The sequence below is a fragment of the Labrus mixtus genome, chromosome 15 (genome assembly GCF_963584025.1).
Source record: "Labrus mixtus chromosome 15, fLabMix1.1, whole genome shotgun sequence".
Classification (NCBI taxonomy): Eukaryota; Metazoa; Chordata; class Actinopteri; order Labriformes; family Labridae; genus Labrus; species Labrus mixtus.
Window position 1 is genome coordinate 25,100,424 of NC_083626.1, and position 18,837 is coordinate 25,119,260.

Here is an 18,837-nt window from a genome sequence, read left to right on the forward strand (position 1 = left end):
CCCTGAGGCCTTCTTGTCCATGATAATCAATAAAAGATAAATCACAGAAAGGAGAGCTTGAAGCAGACGAGAACATTTTAAGTGTTTAGTGAAATATTAATCGATATCTATAACTGTTGTGGAGCAGTAATAACTGTTAAATAGTTGATGAATGGTTGACAGCACAGATTAGCCTAGCTGCCATCATTTTCTTATTTATTGTGATTACCTGGGTTTGTTGTGATACCAGATTTATAGACTTCACTATGTTACTACCAATAGTCAAACCATAGTGATACATGTTTTGAAACCATGGCAACAACATTAGAAGTCCCCCAGTATTGGGTCATTCATGCACATGTGTTTAAACTGTGCTCTCTGTCTTCACTCGCAGCAGCTTTTAATTAACTAAGGATTTGTTTTTGTACGACTTCTGTTCTTTTCATACTATCCAGCATTCAATTAGCATTAGATTGTTAAGTTTAAAAACATATGGTAGGGAAAAGTATCCAAATATTTAAAATTCGGACCACCTTTGTGATCACACAAGAACGTTTCATTGCTTAAGAAATGTAAACAAATGAATGATATAACAATAAACTACAAAGTGATTGACATGTATGATGAGGTGAGGGTTAAAGGATTATGTCTAAACTCATAAAAAAGGAAACTCTTGTTTATTAGAGTACTTGAGTCTGTGTCCTCAGTGACTTTGCATCTGTTACAAAGTGCTGACAGGACGTGTTACGTTCAGAAACTTTCATAAAGACAAAGAAATGACGGTTTACAGCTACATTATAATCTGTCTTAATCTCTACAAACAGACATGGAAGCTTAATATTTGAATTATTATTATATTAATATTTGATAATTAAGAGGAAAAGCAAAAAATCATCACACTTGGGGAGCTACCAAAAATTTAAATAATATTTTTTTTTTGTTTTTGTTGTTGATTAAAAACTTGTGCCGTCCCAGGGGAGGCAGTAGCTCAGGTTGTAGAGACTTGGGTTGGGAACTGGAGAGTCGCCAGTTTAAGTCCCAGTGCGACCCCCAAAATTATGGAAGTTGGTCTGTTAGCTGGAGAGCTGCCAGTTCACTTCCTGAGTATTGCAGAGGTTCCCATGAGCAAGACACCAAACCCCCCACAGCTCTGGCTAGCTCCATGTAGCAGCCCCTCTCGGACATCTCTCCATTAATGCATGTCCCAAATCAAAATATTTTCATTTCTAACATCACACAACAAACTCTTTGTATAATTTATATGAAGATTGATTTTTGTTAATTTACCAAAACTTCACAAATGATTGTAGTGAAGTAAAAGTAAATTATTAGAATTAGAGATTGGAATGGAAAGAAGGAGACTCAAAACAACTCTACTAGTAACATGTTCCACCCGAGGTTATAAAACATTTATAAACTGTTTCTGTGGGGTTTTAAAATCTGTGGGATAAACTACAAGCCCTGTAGTCCTTGATCTCCCAGTCTGCTTCTCTTTTCTCACACATACAGAAACAGGAAAAAACCAGGAATGCTCATTCCTCCTCTTTTTTTTTTTTTAATTAGTCGAGCCGGAGTCGGAGTTCTCATGGGACACAAAAGAGTTCAACTGCTTTTGTGGTGCCGGCAGATTCAGCGGCTGCCATGGACACGAGAAAAGAAGTAAAGGCTCAGAATTTGGAGAGTTGAAAGAGGGAGGCTTCATGGTGCCTCCGCCTGCATTCATGAGGCTTTTTATTTTTTTCTAACTCAGGGCTCCTCTTCTTTCTGTTTTCATCACTGTTTGTATTCATAAAGGATGTTTTGACTCATTTTCATCCTTATTTTTCTGTTTTCTTCCCCAGGAGACGCCACGTACCTTGACATCTTCCGGGAGTTTTCCCACATGGCCTCACACAACCCGGAGAAGCTGAAGCGGAGGAGCGTGCACTTCAGACACTCCTTCAGGTAGTCAACAAGGAAGAGCGAAGAATGAAAAGACTTGAAAAATCTTTTTTTTTTTTTTTGTCCCCACATTGAGTCAAAAACGTAAAATCACAAGTCAACCTGAGCTTTGAAGATGAACCACTTGGATGTAGAAAAAAAGATTGCATTTCAACTTTTAGAATGAGTTAGCTTCTGTCTTATTCCACAGAAAAAAATGTGCAACGTAAAGTGGATCATAGTGAAGAAATAGCTGCATTTAAGTCGTGTGCTGTTCTTAGATCTATGTTTTTATTTTCCATGAGGATCTGCGGGTCTTTTCCTCTTACATGTATATAAAATTAAAGCTTTTGTACAATGTTAGATGAAACTTTTTGATAAAATACCGAGCACTTATTTAGTTTACCTTGTGTTTAATGAATTAGTTTGCTGCATATGTTCCATTACTCGTATCAACATGTTTGATTTATTGAAGGAAATTCATCAATACTTTTACACATACTTCCTGTTTGTACTGCATGCATTTACTCAACCATTATACTCCATACATAAACTTGAATCCAGCCGTGTGTCATACCATCGTCGACCGTTCTGAAGTGGCAGTGTTATTTCTCCTGATGAGCAGTTTGTTTTGTCAAAATGTCTATGACTACGCTGGTGTAGTCTTTGTGATGTGTTTTTGTTTGAATTGACTCTGCAGTGCCACTATGAAATACTTCTGTTACTGTTTACATGCTGTAGAAGCATCAAATGCTAATATATCAGAATGAGGAGGAATGCTGATGATCGATGGATTGAGAATAAACATTGTCCTTGTTAAACTTTGTGCAGTCAAATGTGTTTTTTGGTCGAAAGCAAAGCAGCCACATTCACGTCTCTGCAGCCACAACAACAGCGCCCTCTGCTGGGGAAATATGAGACTAGTGGCATCCTGCAGGAGAAGTATTGCAGCTTGTAATCATCATTATAAAATCTACATAATAGAGTCTGAGCATCAGTCAGTTCTTACATATACATATATATATATACATTTCTAACATATAATAACATAGAACAGTTTTTATATGTAGAAATGTAAGATCTGAGTGGCAGACTCAGAATCTCTCAGATCAAATATAAAGGGAACCAACTTCAGAGTTCTGATGACTTTGTGGTGAAACAGTTGCAAACTCTTTTCCCAGCCTGGAGGAAAGCATTGTGTTTTTTTCTCTTCTGGTATCCTAGTAGTAGTAGAAACTGGAGGACCCCGATGTTCCTGGAGGTGGTTAAAGCATTGTTGTTGTCATGTGCAAAACATCTTTTCAGCCTTAATCTGAGTTAATGACTTTGATTTCATTTTAAATGGATCTACTTTTGTACATATTTTTTACTAATAATGGGTAAATAATGGAATTTTAATCTTTTAAAATCTGTTTTTGTGTTTTTGGAAGGCATCTTATAAACCTTCCCCTCAGTGTCTTGCCAGCTCCCGGGGGTCCCGACCACCCACTTTTGGGAACCACTGGCACCTAGAGGACGAATTTGCCTCTTTTTTCCTGCACATTTTTTCACTCCAGACTACCGTCTTATCATGTTTCTTTTCCTACCATAATGACACACATCCCAAATGCGGCTAAGTAGGAGTACAAGTAAGTAGGCCTAATTAAGCAATGTAGCATAACAGCAAAGTTAAGTGCAATAGCAATAGGCCTTCTTAAAGTTGTATTTAACTTTTGACTATTACATTCAGTGATGATTGAGAGTGAGATTGTGTTGTGACGTGCACATACACAATAAAATAAAAGTCCATGTAAGGTTTAACTGTGTAACAGACAAAAGGAACATAATAATTCAATGCAAAAAGCGAAAATGCAACTTGAATTAGTTTTATGTTTTAATTTGTCAAACATCCAGTGAAATAAGCGTGTGTTATGTGATTCAGAGAAAGCTGCTTGCTCAGAAAAGACAAACTGTCTGCTGTGATGTTAACATGTATTCAGAACACCTGAATGATATCATTCACTGAAAGGTCTGATGTTGTTCTCCTTCAAGCTTCTTATAGTATAGTTTCTGCTTATTACATGTCTACACTCATGCACTTTAACTTATGTCAGTACTGTCCATTTACAACTCTGTTTTTGCACATTTACATTTAATCTTCCATATTTAATTTACTACCAGTTACGACTCTGTTCTTGCACATTTACATTTAATCTTCCATGTTTAATCTTCCTATTTAAGACTAGTAATGCTAAATTAAATCCTGTTTGTATATATTCCCATTCTTAGTTTTGATATTTTTAGTGCTTATTTACTTTGTATTTAATATTATATTGTGTTTAGATTTGCTAACATTGTGTTTTTTACTCATATTGTGTGTTTGGATAACCTGCTGCTGTAACGCCACAATTTCCCAGTTTAGGATCAATAAAGTAATTCTATTCTATTCTAGTAACTTTGACGTTCTGTGCGTCACGCCGTTACGTCGACAGAACAGGAAGTACGCTGAGCAGTCAGACTGTGATGATGATGATGATGGAGCTCTGTCTGGGCGACAGCGCTCATTATGATGCTGTCTGACACCTCCGCGGACATTATGCACCGTGTGGCCGCTTGACTCGAGATGTGACTGCGGACTCAGAGTCAGATATGACTCGGTAAACTCGTAGTTAGCTGTTAGCTGTTAGCTGAGCCCTCCTCCATCCCGCCACAGAGCTCCATCAGCAGGCGGCCAGCAAGCTCAGCTGATCAGCTGCAGCGGCACTCAGAGCCCGGAGAGGAGACGATGGAGAGGCCTTAGATGACAGATCTGCACCGGTGTGTTCAGCCATCAAATACAGGTAATGTCATTTATGAAAAGGTGAAGCTTGTCACTGTCTTCAGGTGTGCACAGGTATCCAGATGTGTTATAAAGGCTCAGTATGACCATAGACTGTGAATGTTACAGGTACAGGTGTTACAGGTTATAACAGGTAGACAGGACACACTTATACATTAAACAATGCAGGTGTGTAATGATGTTTATCACCTAAATAATGTCTTTTTGGTACTTTATTGTTTTTCATAAATCTGATGATTGGACCAGCTTAATCCAAGAATTTATTAAAATAAAATCAATCTGAATATTAATGATAATAAATCAATGGAAACGATGTATTTGAGGTATAAGAATGTATCAAAGTAGTGAAATAAGTTAAGTATCGAGGCGTCATCATGGGTGAGAATTTAAAATTTGACAGTGAGGTTAAGTACATTGTGAAGAAGGTCAAACCAAATCTAAATTGTTTTCGTTTCACGTCAAACTGCCAAATTATACATGCATGCACTGATTTCTTCACATCTGTCTTATTGCATCACATCATGGTCCCAAATGTCTCCAACTACATTAAAACCTATTGTTTCTTTATATAAGCAGACAATAAAAGTCATGGACATGGAAGAAAACTATGAGATGGCATCACTGTGGCATTTTCATATTTGACAGTTTTATGAATTTTAGTAATCTTAAACTGTTTTTTTAAATGTGTAAATAATCACGTGTCACCACTGTTATCTGAATTAGCCATTAGGCGTCAGAGCTCTCGTAGGGCAGTCACACGAGCCTCCATCAGAGGTGATTATCTTGTCCCAATGTACGAGACATCTTTTGGCCGGTCTGCTTTCTCTGCAAAGGGGGAAAAACTTTGGAGCTCTCTGCCCGCTGGCATAAAACTAGAGAGCGACAGTAATGCTTTTAACAGAGGACTCAAACGATGGATAAAAAAATGCTCACATGAACAGCTTCTGACTGGTTTACTGTTTGATCATGCTGCCTTTCCTCTACGGTTTATGTCTATTTATTTATTCTCTCTGTTTTATCACTTTTTCTCCCTATCTTAATTGTTTTCTTTTCTAAAGCCTCCCGTGGACAGGTGTGGAGAACTAGCACGCTTGCTAAAACACTTAAACAATGCATCTGGTTCGTCCAATGTACCTGTGATGTCCATGCCAAATAAAGTCTATTATTATTATTATAATGTTTGGTGCATTATGTCCAGTTCAAAAACACTTCAATTTCTCTTTATTTTTGAGGATCCTTTTTTTTTTTTTTACAATATTTTCTTGCTTTTCTGATCAAAATAATGTACCATACTGTTTCTACATCAGACACCAATCAGCCATGACATTACGGGCAGACCAAACAGCTACTTTTACAAAACTCCTGCAGTTTTTTGTCAACATTGTTAGAAAGATGATCGTTCTACTTTATTATGGAAGCTGTAGTTTGGGTGAACTGGAGTGCATTTAATCCAAAAGTTTTCCCTTTAAATGAACATAGTTAAAGATCTTGTTGATGGTGTTTGCTGATCTTTCATTTCATCCTCAGACATGTCGTCGCAGCTCCAGGCGTTCTCCTCTCCCTCCGTGTCCTCCAGTGCCTACTCTCGCTCAAAGAGGCTCAAAGTGGAGAACCCCTCCTGGGAAGCGTCGAACCAGCAGGGAGATAATGGTTACTACCAGCAGAGCCCGTCCCAGGCAGCCGCGCCCTCCACTACTGACTCCAACTTCAACCATGTGTACAGCTCCAACCAGGCGCAGCCGCCCACTGCCGGCTCCAGGGAGCAGACGGTGGTGCGGGCGGCAGACAGCACGGGCAGCCTCCGCGGACCTCCGTCCTCCTCGTCCTCCACCGCCTCCTCCTCCGGCCGGCGCGTGAAGGACGCGGAGTCCTCCTCCCACCCGTGTGACCTCTACCACAAGCAGTACAGCCTGAAGAGGAAGAGCGAGGAGGTGGACAGCAGCGACAGCGTCCAGATCCTGGAGGAGCTCTCCGCCCCCGTGGTCTCAAACCGCGCGGCCGGTGGAGGGGGGACCACCACGGCTCAGTCCATAGCACACTCGACTTCTACAACCAAGAGCAGCAACTCCCACAGCGAGGGCGACTACCAGCTGGTGCAGCATGAGATCCTGTGCTCCATGTCCAACAGCTACGAGGTGCTCGAGTTCCTGGGACGGGGGACGTTTGGTCAGGTGGCAAAATGCTGGAAGAGGGGAACCAATGAGATAGTGGCAATTAAAATTCTGAAGAACCACCCCTCTTATGCCCGGCAAGGTCAAATTGAGGTGAGTTTGTTGAAAGGAATTAAAAAAAACACCAGGTTTGGTAAAATCGTTGAGCCTGGAATAAAACATCCCCCAAAGCATTATGGGAAATGTAGTCCTTTAACTGAAGTAGGGATTAGTCTGCTTAAAGTTCCTTATTTTCCACTAATTAACAAATGTGTACCTCCATCTTCCTCCACCCTCTCCGTCCTCCTCGTGCTGCAGGTGAGCATCCTCAGCAGGCTGAGCACGGAGAACGCCGACGAGTTCAACTTCGTGCGCTCCTACGAGTGTTTCCAGCACAAGAACCACACGTGCCTCGTGTTCGAGATGCTGGAGCAGAACCTCTACGACTTCCTGAAGCACAGCAAGTTCAGCCCCCTGATGCTCAAGTGCATACGGCCCATCCTGCAGCAGGTGGCCACGGCGCTGATGAAGCTGAAGAGCCTGGGCCTGATCCACGCCGACCTGAAGCCCGAAAACATCATGCTGGTGGATCCTCTGCGGCAGCCGTACAGAGTGAAGGTCATCGACTTCGGCTCGGCCAGCCACGTGTCCAAGGCGGTTTGTTCCACCTACCTGCAGTCGCGGTACTACAGGTGAGTGTCATAACCTTTGGTTAGTAACTTAATTGTGTTTGTAACAAGTTAAATATCCTTGATATTATCTTCACTTTCCATGTGCTTCTAGAGCTCCAGAGATCATTCTGGGCCTTCCTTTCTGTGAAGCCATCGACATGTGGTCTCTGGGATGTGTCATCGCTGAGCTGTTCCTGGGATGGCCTCTTTATCCCGGGGCCTCCGAGTACGATCAGGTCAGCTGCACAGCATGCATGATGTATACACACTATAATGATCAGAATCAGAATCAGACTTATTGGCCAGGTATGCTCACACACACAAGGAATTTAACTTTGGTGAACTGTGCTCTCTTATGTACAGGTGCAACATTAAATATCAACAATAAACATAATAAGAAGACTAATATTTACATGACTAAATATGAAACAGTGCAGTGGTGAATAGTGCAAAAGATGCTGAAGTAACATGATAAGTAAAATGCAGTTATGTGACAGATGGGTCAATTAAGATGTCAATTACAGTGTTTACATAAATAAGTGTGCGTGTTTTATCATTTAAGTTAAATAATATATATATACATATAAGTATATTTACAATGACGGTTGGTTTAGAGTCATGATCATGCTTCTTCTATGTGCCTGTCATTTACAGAACCTACACTGACATTTCATAAACACGTTTTTTACCCAAAAAAAGGTCAAAAATGTAGACTACACTACACTAAATCATTTTTTTCTCAAGAGTATGGTAAGTAGATTTATACCGTTCTCATAACTCTGGGCTCTATATAAGCACATCTAAAGGTGCTTGCCAGGCTGGGTCTTTAATATTAGGTTTTAATTATTTTTTTACACATACGTTATTAATCCCAGGGAGTGCACCAGAGCAGTTTAGGGATTTGGTGCCCTGCTCAAGGGCACATCAGCAGTACTCGGGAAGTGACCTTGCACCTCTCCAGCCACCAGACCAACTTCCATATTTTTGGTCCGCCGTGGGACTTGAACCGACGTCCCTCTGGTTCCAACACAAGTCCCTACTGCCACCCGTTTCCATTTTTTATGCTCAAAAAAATCAAACAATCTTTTGTAATCTTCTGTAACATATGAAACAAAGTTTTGTTGTTTATGTCGCAAAAGAGTGTTTCAAAATGTCCAACTTTTCCTGTTTTGTGTGACTGTGAATGTGTGCAGACGACAGCGTGAAAGGTTTTGGTTGACAGCTAATTTCTGAATGTCATATCAGTTTATTTTAATAAAATATCTTTGTCACTTATTTATAGTTATTTCAAAACATGTGTCAGGGCACGTGTCAGTTAAACTCAACTGATGACAGCTTTTGTCACATGTATGAAATGTGTAACCCAACAAGAAGCTAATATAAACATCCCTCATGTGATGTTAACTGTATCAGCCACCGCTCATATATTCCCCTGAGCTTCCATTTGTCATCTCTCCTGCCTGACATTTTTCTGTTGTCTCTCTCAGATTCGTTACATTTCCCAGACTCAGGGCCTTCCTGCAGAGTACCTGCTGAGTGCAGGAACAAAGACCAGCCGCTTCTTCAACAGGGGGCCCGACTCGAGCTACCCCCTCTGGAGACTCAAAGTGAGTCATCACCTCAGGGATTCCTCCACAAAGAGAACAGACAGTCCATCACATAGCATAAGTACAGAACATTTAGCGAGCTCTTGCTGTTGTGTTTTTCCCTGCAGACGTCTTCAGAGCACGAGGCGGAAATGGGCATCAAGTCAAAGGAGGCGAGAAAATACATCTTCAACTGTCTCGACGATATGATGCAGGTGAGGGAGGAGATAAATCCTCCTCTTAGGACACTCTTTAAATAAGAAAAAGCATTGTTTAAGTCTGCTCTGCTGCATGCACAGAGGTTTAAAATATGAAACGTGTTTTTGATATATTGACGTTACCATTGGCGTTACCAGGAATCCTTCAAGCGTTGCAGTCTGACAAACAGACTCCTCTGTCCTCTCCCCCTGCAGGTGAACATGACAACCCTGGAGGGCACGGATATTTTAGCCGAGAAAGCCGACAGGCGAGAGTTCATCGACCTGCTGAAGAAGATGCTGACGCTCGACGCGGACAAACGAATCACGCCCATGAAGACGCTGAACCACCCGTTCGTTACCATGACGCACCTGCTGCACTTCCCTCACAGCTCGCAGTAAGACAACACCTGCAGGGCCGTGCTAAAAAATAAAAACAGGAATGATTGTCGTGTCTGTGGTTTTGATTTTGCAGTGCAGGATTCTATCTGTGTCCTCGTTTGATTTCTTTGTTTTTTTAAATTAATTTTCTTTTGATAGTGTGAAGTCCTGCTTCCAGAATATGGATATATGTAAACGCAGATGCAGCGCCTTTGAGAACGGGAAAAACATGTTCGCCAGCAACAACACCCCGAGTGCAGCCACCAACCTCACGGTCACCTTCAGCAGCCAACTCAACCAGCACAATCAGGTAAGAACTTTATCTGTTATTTATTTATTTTACATACTTTATTAATCCCTGAGGGGAAATTCTGGGTTTACACTCTGTTATTGAGAGACATGCTTCACACACATATAGGCCCGTAAATACACAAACAGGACCTGTGGACATGCGTTAGTGGAGAGATGTCAGAGTGGGGCTGCTATGCAGGTAGCGCACTAGAACTGTGCCTTGCTCAAAGGGCATTTCGGCAATACTTGGTAACTCTCTGGCTACCAGCACAACTTCCATATTTTGGTCCGCATCGGGACTCGAACCAGTGAACCTCCAGTTCCCAACTTAGGTCCCTACAAAATGAACTACTGCCGCCCCAAATCTGCCTTACTCTATTCCTGCAGCACCCTCACTTTGAAAAACATGAAGCTAGAGCACATGAGTTCTTATAATATTAATAATAATAATTTACATAGCCCCTTTAAAAACACAGTTTTATACTGAATGAAAAGTGGGATTGCCTGCAGTCATCGTCACTGTAATATATTGAACTGAACTGGACTCACATTTCCAGGAACTTGAACTTGTCGTTTTGTGTCTCAGATGGCGTCGACGGGAGGCCAGTCCCTGTCCCTCAGCAGTAACGTCCCTCTGCTGAACTACCAGCCCGGCCTCTACCAGCAGGCCACCATAAACATCCCGGGCCTGACCCAGCAGGGCGTCCCGCTGCAGACCAGACCCACGCAGCTCTGCACCCAGACCGAGCCTTTCCAGCAAACACTCATAGTGTGTCCCCCAACCATCCAGGGTGAGGATACCACATGTGTGTGTGTGTCATGTTCACACATACCCTGTAAACTGTAGAAACCGTCATCATTTCTCTTTCTACATTTTTGTGATGGATGTCTCAACAATAATCTTCCTCCGTCTTCTCCTCCTAGGTCTTCAAACATCCAGTAAGCCGTCTGGTTACCCAGTGAGGATGGAAAACTCAGTTCCTTTAGTTCCTCAGAACCAGTCCTCCCAGTCTCTTCACATCCAGCCCGGCATGCTGACACAGGTAGAGCCCGATGTTGAAGGTCACATATAATGCAAAATACACTATACCAGGATTTTCTAACACTAATGTGGGTCTCCAGCCTCTCTACAAACCCCCCTAGTATGAGAAAAGTCCATCCTCTCCGTCTTTTGCCTGCTCCACTTTTCAGAAAATGTGTCCTCAAACAGGCTAATTGGAGATTTTCTCTTCACAAAGGGCAGTAACCCCTCCCCCAGGTGGGTGACACTCCCACAGCTAGGTGTTTGTTCTGCCCTCTAAGTCTCCCTTTTTACCGTAAACAATAGGACATGGAGCGAGAAAGCCAGAGCCACAAAAGCTCTTCCAGAGAGGGGGCGTGGTCAGACACAGCTCATTTACATTTCAAGCTACAGACACAGAAACAGCCTGTTCTGAGCAGGGCTGAAATAGAGGGGTTTATAGACATGATCAAATACAGGATCAGAGTGGATTTAGAACAAGAAACTTCACAGACATGTTTTCGGGGTGCTCTGAGACTTATTTAAACTTGTTGAAAAGGAGAATAATATGTGACCTTTAAATATTAAACTAACAGTTCCAACCCTTTTTGACTTGTGATCACTGAAAGCTGCGTGTAGTTTAAGTCCCTTATCATGTTTCAGATATCTCTGAGTTATTTGCAGTTCTATTTGAGAGACAATTCTTGTCTTTGCTTCACAGATAATAATTAAATTTAATTAATCTTTTGGAGGTCTAAAGATGTAAAATGGCAAAAACAAAACCCAGCCAAGTTAAAAGAGAAGTACAAAAGATGAAAACACATTTTTGTGTGGCAGAACTTTGTTTTGCTTCTCTTTTCCCTCATTTGTCTTCTCATGACCCCGGACATTAATCTTGGGACTGTCTGAAGGGGTCCTGACCCCTTGGCTGGTAACCCCTGGACTAAGTAACCCAAATATGCTCTTACCCTGGTTACCAGGGACAACAGTAAAGTCAATGTAAAGACTTGATGAATCAATAACAATCTGAAGATGCAAATGATCAGGTTACTTTATTTGTACCCGTAGGTAAACTTGGTTGCAGGGAGAGTCACATTTACTTAATCAAAAAACACAGACAATACATAAAAAGTGCAAGTGGTGCATGGATTTAAGTGTGGAAGTGCAAAAAGTGTGCAGATTTCAATCTTAAAATTGGATTGGTTACAGAGCGTAGAACATTAAACTCATTAATACCCTCTCCTCTACACCTCAGTTTGTTTATTTTGTATTAACCCCTAAACCCCCTTTGCTCTCCTTTTTCTTGTTCTGTTGTTATCACTAACTCAAAACTCTTGATCCAAAGGTAAACCTCCCTCCTATTTAGGTTTATAGTAAATTTATGGTGCTGTATGCACCTGTGGTCCTTTCCCCCTCCCCTCCTCTCACCTCACACCTCACCTTAGGCCTCCCTGGACCCCCTGCTGGTGAGCAGCGTGTACGCCTATGTGGCAGGAATGCAGAGTTTAGTTGTAAGGGTGAAAGCCTCAGTGGTTTACTGGATCAGAATGTCTTCATGCTGGTAAAACACCATCATCATAACCTTCTTCTTCTTCTTTCCTCCTTATGGACGAAAGGTGTGCATCAGGGCACGTACTGTGTAACTCACAAGTTTGGTTTGTTCTTTACAGCTTTAAGGCTTCTTACAGTATTTATTAAAAAAGATGTTAAGAAACATTGTCAGGGGTCTTTTTGGTATTAAAACCATGTCTCCCTTTCCTTTTCTCAAACTAACACTCTCCTGTTGTATTTCAGGTGTGCTGTTCTACTTTTCCCATCTGGATCCCTTTTTCCATTTCTCTGCACAGGACTGAATCTCAACATGCTTGGCATCACAACCCGAGTGAAATGTTTTTGATTGTATTTACTGCTTCTCTCAGCACATTTCTTTTCTCAGCAGTAACAAAAGCCGCTCTCTTTCATTCTGGAAACTAGATGCACAAGATTGAATTCTTCAGTAGGAACCATTGTGCCTGAGGGTGACGACAGCTCAGGGGAAACTGGAGAGGATTTGGATTTGAATTATTTTACATCAGGTGTAATCATTTCCCTTCACTTTTTAACAGGTGTCTTTGGGCTGCTCCAGTCGGTTCTGCATAACTTTTTTATTCCCCCACAGCTCAGGACATGAACACACATGCATGCTTGGCATCAGAACTGGATGGAAAAAGTTGCTTTTCTCGGTCTTATTTTGGTATTTTCAGCTTATTTCTTTCTAAGTAATAACAAAATGAGCTCTCTCTCTCTCTGCACAGGTATTAAGTTTGTAAACAAGATTCACGATCTAAAAAAAAACATGTCAGCTTGAGAGTTTGAATTTCATGTCAAATCTGTTGGTTGTCTTTGTGCAGGATGAAGAAAGGAATGTTTGTGGTGGTAAAGTTATAACCTTTAAGACAATAACCCATACTCTTTTTGAGATCAAAAACTTATTTTTTTATTTTTAGAAAGTTTAGTTGAAGGTTTTAGAAATAAGATTAAAATGTCTCTTTCTGTGTGTGTGTGTGTTCATGCAGCAGGGCTGGCCAGCTGGCACACAGCAGATCCTCATCCCTTCCACATGGCAGCAGATGCCTGGCATGGCGATCCACAACCCGGGGCAGGCTGTGGTGCCCGAATCACCCATGGGTGCTCCGATTTCTGACAGCCAACAAGCTTCAGGCTGGAGGTGAATTATTTTTCTTCTTTTTTTAAACAGTGTTTTTAATGCCGTGTTTAAAGAGATTTAGGTCACTCTGTCCATGTTTCTTATTTTTCACAGGGGTCGTCATGGAAACCAGTACGATGCAGTCAGTCAGCAGGACTCTGGGGTCGGCCGTCACGCTGCCTCACAGAACCACAACTCAGGAGCCGCTCCCACAAGAGCCCAGCAGGGGAAGAGGTCAAAGGCTCGACACGCAGAGAGCAGAGCCAGGTATCCTGTCACAGCGACAAACATTCACATTATCCACACGGTGCTCAGAGGAGGACCGTCCATAAATCAAAACACAGTGTGTTTGATCTTTGTTTCTTCTGCTAGCCAGACAGAGAGGCTGCAGCAACTTTAATAAAACCATTAATCTTTAGATGCCAATGGAACGAGCAAAACAACACTGATTTGATTCTCAGCTCGTCGAGTTTCTGTCCTGATTTAGCTGATTAAAGCTCAAAGTGCTGCCATCATTACTTGTTTTTGAGAACCAACTAAACGTCAGATGATATTTCCACTTTAGTCCAAGAAGAGCAGCTGACTCTTAAAACAGGAAATCCAACTTTTTTTTCAGATGTCCTTGAAAACAAACTGTTATTGATTAACTTTGGATTAAGTGATTTATTAAAAAAAAAAAAAAAAAAGTTTTATTGTCATCATGTCTTGACATACAGTATGCATATTTTAAGACGACTATTTTTTACAAGTGATGTGAGGAGGTGTGTCCCCAAGTGATAGCTCGAAATACCAAAGGAAATAACATAACGGAGGTAAAAACAACAAGTACAGTACAAGGACTTGTAACACTGTGTTTTATATTCTTTTGGATCTGTATTCCATAAATTCACACGTTTTCACTTCGATATTTAGAGCAAACAAACAAACAAACAAACAAACAAATTATATGAAATGAAAGAGGAAGATGAAGAGAAAAAAATGAGTTAAATGAGAATTCAGAAAAAAAGAAAACACTGTAAAACACCCTCAAGTGACTTATTGTTTGATCTTTAAACCCCAAAAATTGCTTCGATTATGTGTGTTTAAAAATGACAATTAAACAAGACGCCAAAATAAATATAACAGAATATCCTGGACTTTTGAGGTGCCTCAGTTGTGAAGGATAAAAGGAGGTATCACTCTTGACTGCTGGTGGATTTTTTTTTAGCTCCCTCTGAACGCTGTTAAAGGGTAGACATGAGACGAGGTGACATGCTGCAAAAAGATTTCATTACATTCTTGTTGAATAGTATATTTGACTACTGATATGTACAGGACAAAGAAGGTAAATATATAACTTGCTGTAAGTTCCCCACAGGAGCTTGAATATAAGAATCAGAGGTTGACACTTTTTTGGGGGGATTTCATCGTTGTCCTTCCAGGCCTGTGTCATCCACTGTGGTCCACAACACGTCTGCTTATGCTGGTGATCAGTCTCAGCCCATCGTCATCTCCGACACGCCCAGTCCTGCTGTCAGCATCATCACCATCCACAGCGACTCAGAGGACGAAGATGACAGGAAGTTCCCCGCTGCCTGGTCCGCTCACTTTCTTTTCAACAAAACTTTTTTTCACACTTTTAGTAAAATGTTTTTTTTTCGCTGAAAGGGTTTAATCACATTTCTGTCCTGCAGCTCTGGAACAAGCCAGAGGCCAAACGTGATCAGCTGTGTGACCGTACACGACTCTCACGACTCAGACTCCTCCACCAGCAGCCCCCTGAGCCCGAAGACCACCTCACAGCCCGCCAAGTCTCTGGCTGTCATCATGCCCTCTGTGAAGAGCCAGCCGGTGGAGAGCACAACGCACAAAGCGCCGGCAGCTCCAGGTCCTCAGTCCACAGGTGTTTCCCAACTATCCAACCATGAATATCATTTTCTACTCTTCTGATTCACATTTTATTTGACAGTATGTTTTAATAGTGAGCTCAGTGATGCATTTAAGGACCTTGGTTAAAGCAGAAATGACAAAGATCCATTTCACCTATCAAACTAGTCCATCACCTCCATGGTGCTCACAGTATTCTGTCTGGTTTTACAGCGGCGGATCAACCTACAAGCGGCTCTGGAAAGTCCAAGAAGGGGTCAGGTCAGCAGTCCAGTCGGTCGGGAGAGTCCAGCACTGATCGGCAACAACGAGCCGCATCCAGCCGGTCTCAGCCTCTGAACCTCAGTCAGGTAACGGCTTTCTAATGCTGCTGATTTCCTGCTGCAAAAGACTTCAGTTCTGTTCCTATGGCAACACATGAGCTCTCCGTCTGGGAATCATGAGACATTAGCGCTTATTGGGAAGCTTTTGGGCCATTATCGTAGCATGAAAGCAAAACAATGCGATGCAAGCGTCCTTACTTTGGAGTTAATATTCCAGCTGTATCGGCATCACGTACAACATCCCTGTGATAGTTAATGTGATGGGATTTCTGTATTTCTGTAGCTCATCCTGTGGGCCTGACGACAGTCACAGTGTACTGACAGAGGTCTCTGTGTCTCCCCTCATATCTAAAGTTGGCTTGTTTGGCAGACTCAAGATAGTCTAATATATCTGTTGTTGGACAAACAGGATGGTAGGATGATAAAAACATAAAAAAAAAACAAATACAAGTTTGAGTTTTTGGATTCAACTTCATGGTAGAACCTTCTCAAAAGATGATGTTCAACTGTAACTCAACCCCTCCAGACGTAGATTCAATTATCACCTGAAGTTAATTGGAGAGACTTCATTTGACCTCCTTGTCGTTTCAGGTACAGCAGTCTGTACTGTCATCATCCAACGACCAAACAGGAAGCGTCAGTTCCCTGAGGCGTCAGCCCACATACCCGCCTCCCGTCTCCTCGCACTCATCCTACCGACTTCACGAGAACCCTCTCTTCACCTCGACCCCCAACCTGTACGCCTACCCGGCCTCGGCGGCGCTGGCGTCTGTGTCCCAGGCGGTGGATCAGATGCAGGGCGTGTCGTCGCGTCACAACAGGGCAGGCGGGGCGTACTCCTCTCTGGCTCTGCTGCAGAAGAGCGGCAGCCTGGCCCTGGGAGGGTCTGCTGCGGGACAGTACGGAAACCCCCAACAACAACAACAGCAACAGCAGCAGCAGCAGCAGACGATGCCGCTGGGAGGGACACCTTTCCATCACTCCAGTGCTTCTTACACGCGGAAACTGAACCAGTATCCCTACCTGTGATGAACTGACCTGAAGCTCTGCATGAAGACCAAATGGAGACCGACACTAGAGAGGAGCACAAGCTCACGAGGACTGACTGTGGTTAGACTTCTTTTTCCTTCTCTTTTCCTTACCGATCATGTCTTATTCCTCTGGTTACACAGAATGTCATCATCAATTTGAATATTTATCAAATGTTCTAATTTATAGAAAAGTCTGATTTAATTAGGGCTGCACGGCGGTCCACAGCGAGAAGGTTCCTGGTTTGAATCCCTGTCGGACTGGAGCCTCTCTGTGTGGAGTTTTGCATGTTCTCCCCGTCCATGTGTGGGTTTACCTCGGGGTACTCGGGCATCCTCCCACCGTCCAAAGACATGCTCGATAGGTTCATTTGTGACTAAATTGCCCGTAAGTGTGAATGTGAGTGTGGCTGGTTGTCTCTATATGTCAACCCTGGGATTGACTTGCGACCCCGCCTCTCGCCCAATCACAGCTAGCCCCTCGCGACCCTCAAACAGGAAGCTGTATAGATAGTGGATGGATGGATGGAGTTAATTACAGCTTGTTCAAAAGCAACAATCACTGCAGTCTGTTAATAACAGTTACACATTCCCTCTTTTTTTTTTTTTTGCTCGGTTTTCCAATTCATTACATTTTGAAAAGACACAACAAGTATGCAGTTAGAAAGCTGACCTTCTGCTTTGTTTCTGGGTACTTACTTCAAATAACATGAGCAGAAACGGCAGCCATCTTTAATTACATTCCCTACATTTCTGGGAAAACAAACTTAAAGCAGTAAATTCTACGTCTTACAGACTGCAGTGTTCATTTTTTAACATTTTAAAGCCTAAGTTTTTATTTGACACATGTTGGTGAACTGGAAACTGCTGCTCTTTGTTTAAGGTAAAATCATAATCATGACTTTTATTATGAGTATCAAAATCATTTAAAGTTGCTTTTACATTCTCACAATCGCCTTACTTATTTGTAGTAATAACGTCTTTTATTTGAACCTTTAATACGTAAGGATGTGGTGATACTATGGATCATGTTGTGTGTTTTTATTTGAATGTACCTTCTGTGTGTGTGTGTGTGTGTGTGTGTGTGTGTGTGTTTTATCTGTAATGGAAACAATGATGAAGGTGAGCTATGTACTGTACTGTATAATGACGTGTCACTGTGTCCTTCAAATGTTTTCCATGTCGATTCTTTTTTTACGTTTTGGATTATATTTATATGTTGTGTATGGTGAAGATTAGGGTGTTGTATTTAGAGAGGATCGCTGTTTTGGGTTTTTTTTTACACTTCAAAGTAGTTCTTAAGGTTGCATGTGTCTGACACGGAGTAGCATTCAGGACAACGTCATAAACCGGGGCTTCGCTTATTTTCAGTGTCGCTTTGCAGAAAAAAAAATGTTACAATTGACTTGAAGACGGACACGTTAAAGATTTGGAGGAAAAAGTGAAATAAGCTTTTGTCTTGTGAAGTGATGTTTGTGAAGTGCACATAAAAATCTGATTGGATTTCAGGCTACCATCAAACTCAGAGCCGTTTAGGTTGCAACTCACAGTGATGTGTTTTGATTTGTGATTAAATAAAACCTGACAAATATAATTTATTGAAAAAAAAAAAAAGAAATTGATGTTCAGTATGTAACCGCTTCTAAAATCATTGGTTTCAGTGATATGATGGTTGTTTTTACAATCCTGCTGTGTTGTGAAGTGCTACATTACATGGGACACACACAATGAACCTTAACCCTTAAACACGCAATAAAATCTTCTCCAAACAGAAATGGTAGACTGACTGGTGACTCAAATGAAATGTTTTGTTTTAATCAAACCTGACACACTATTTAAGATACATCAAATGTAAATCACAACCCCAGAGTTGAGCCAAACCTAACAGACAGATTTCATATTGCAAATCCATAATGAAGTTCATAAACTAGTGTTTCGATT

The 18,837-nt window shown here is 41.7% G+C and overlaps 3 protein-coding genes across 3 annotated transcripts in view; 2 read left to right on the top strand and 1 right to left on the bottom strand.

Annotated features, from left to right (window-relative positions):
- Nucleotides 1-2,720, top strand: part of acap3a (ArfGAP with coiled-coil, ankyrin repeat and PH domains 3a) — a 74,033-nt gene extending 71,313 nt beyond the window's left edge. The window contains exon 25 of the mRNA XM_061058106.1: nucleotides 1,821-2,720. Coding sequence (XP_060914089.1) covers nucleotides 1,821-1,927 — 107 coding nt within the window. The 3' untranslated portion in view covers nucleotides 1,928-2,720. The remainder of the gene's footprint in view (nucleotides 1-1,820) is intronic.
- The window catches only part of LOC132990062 (P2Y purinoceptor 1), a 161,448-nt gene that overhangs the window by 90,706 nt on the left and 51,905 nt on the right, over nucleotides 1-18,837 (bottom strand). The window lies entirely within an intron of this gene.
- hipk1a (homeodomain interacting protein kinase 1a) lies at nucleotides 6,247-18,671 on the top strand. The gene is made up of 15 exons (XM_061058078.1): nucleotides 6,247-6,981; nucleotides 7,186-7,559; nucleotides 7,651-7,774; nucleotides 9,026-9,145; nucleotides 9,253-9,339; nucleotides 9,538-9,719; nucleotides 9,862-10,012; nucleotides 10,580-10,784; nucleotides 10,918-11,036; nucleotides 13,549-13,700; nucleotides 13,794-13,946; nucleotides 15,101-15,256; nucleotides 15,353-15,561; nucleotides 15,759-15,895; nucleotides 16,460-18,671. The coding sequence occupies exons 1-15, from the start codon at nucleotides 6,247-6,249 to the stop codon at nucleotides 16,895-16,897; spliced, it is 3,342 nt and encodes a 1,113-aa protein (XP_060914061.1). The 3' UTR covers nucleotides 16,898-18,671.

What these genes read in the sequence shown, in the direction of transcription:
- hipk1a (XM_061058078.1), top strand. Translation starts at nt 6,247, where the DNA reads ATGTCGTCGCAGCTCCAGGCGTTCTCCTCTCCCTCCGTGTCCTCCAGT. An exon ending in CCCGGCAAGGTCAAATTGAG is followed by an intron (nt 6,982 to 7,185) that starts GTGAGTTTGTTG and finishes CTCGTGCTGCAG; the next exon opens with GTGAGCATCCTCAGCAGGCT. An exon ending in ACCCCCTCTGGAGACTCAAA is followed by an intron (nt 9,146 to 9,252) that starts GTGAGTCATCAC and finishes TTTTCCCTGCAG; the next exon opens with ACGTCTTCAGAGCACGAGGC.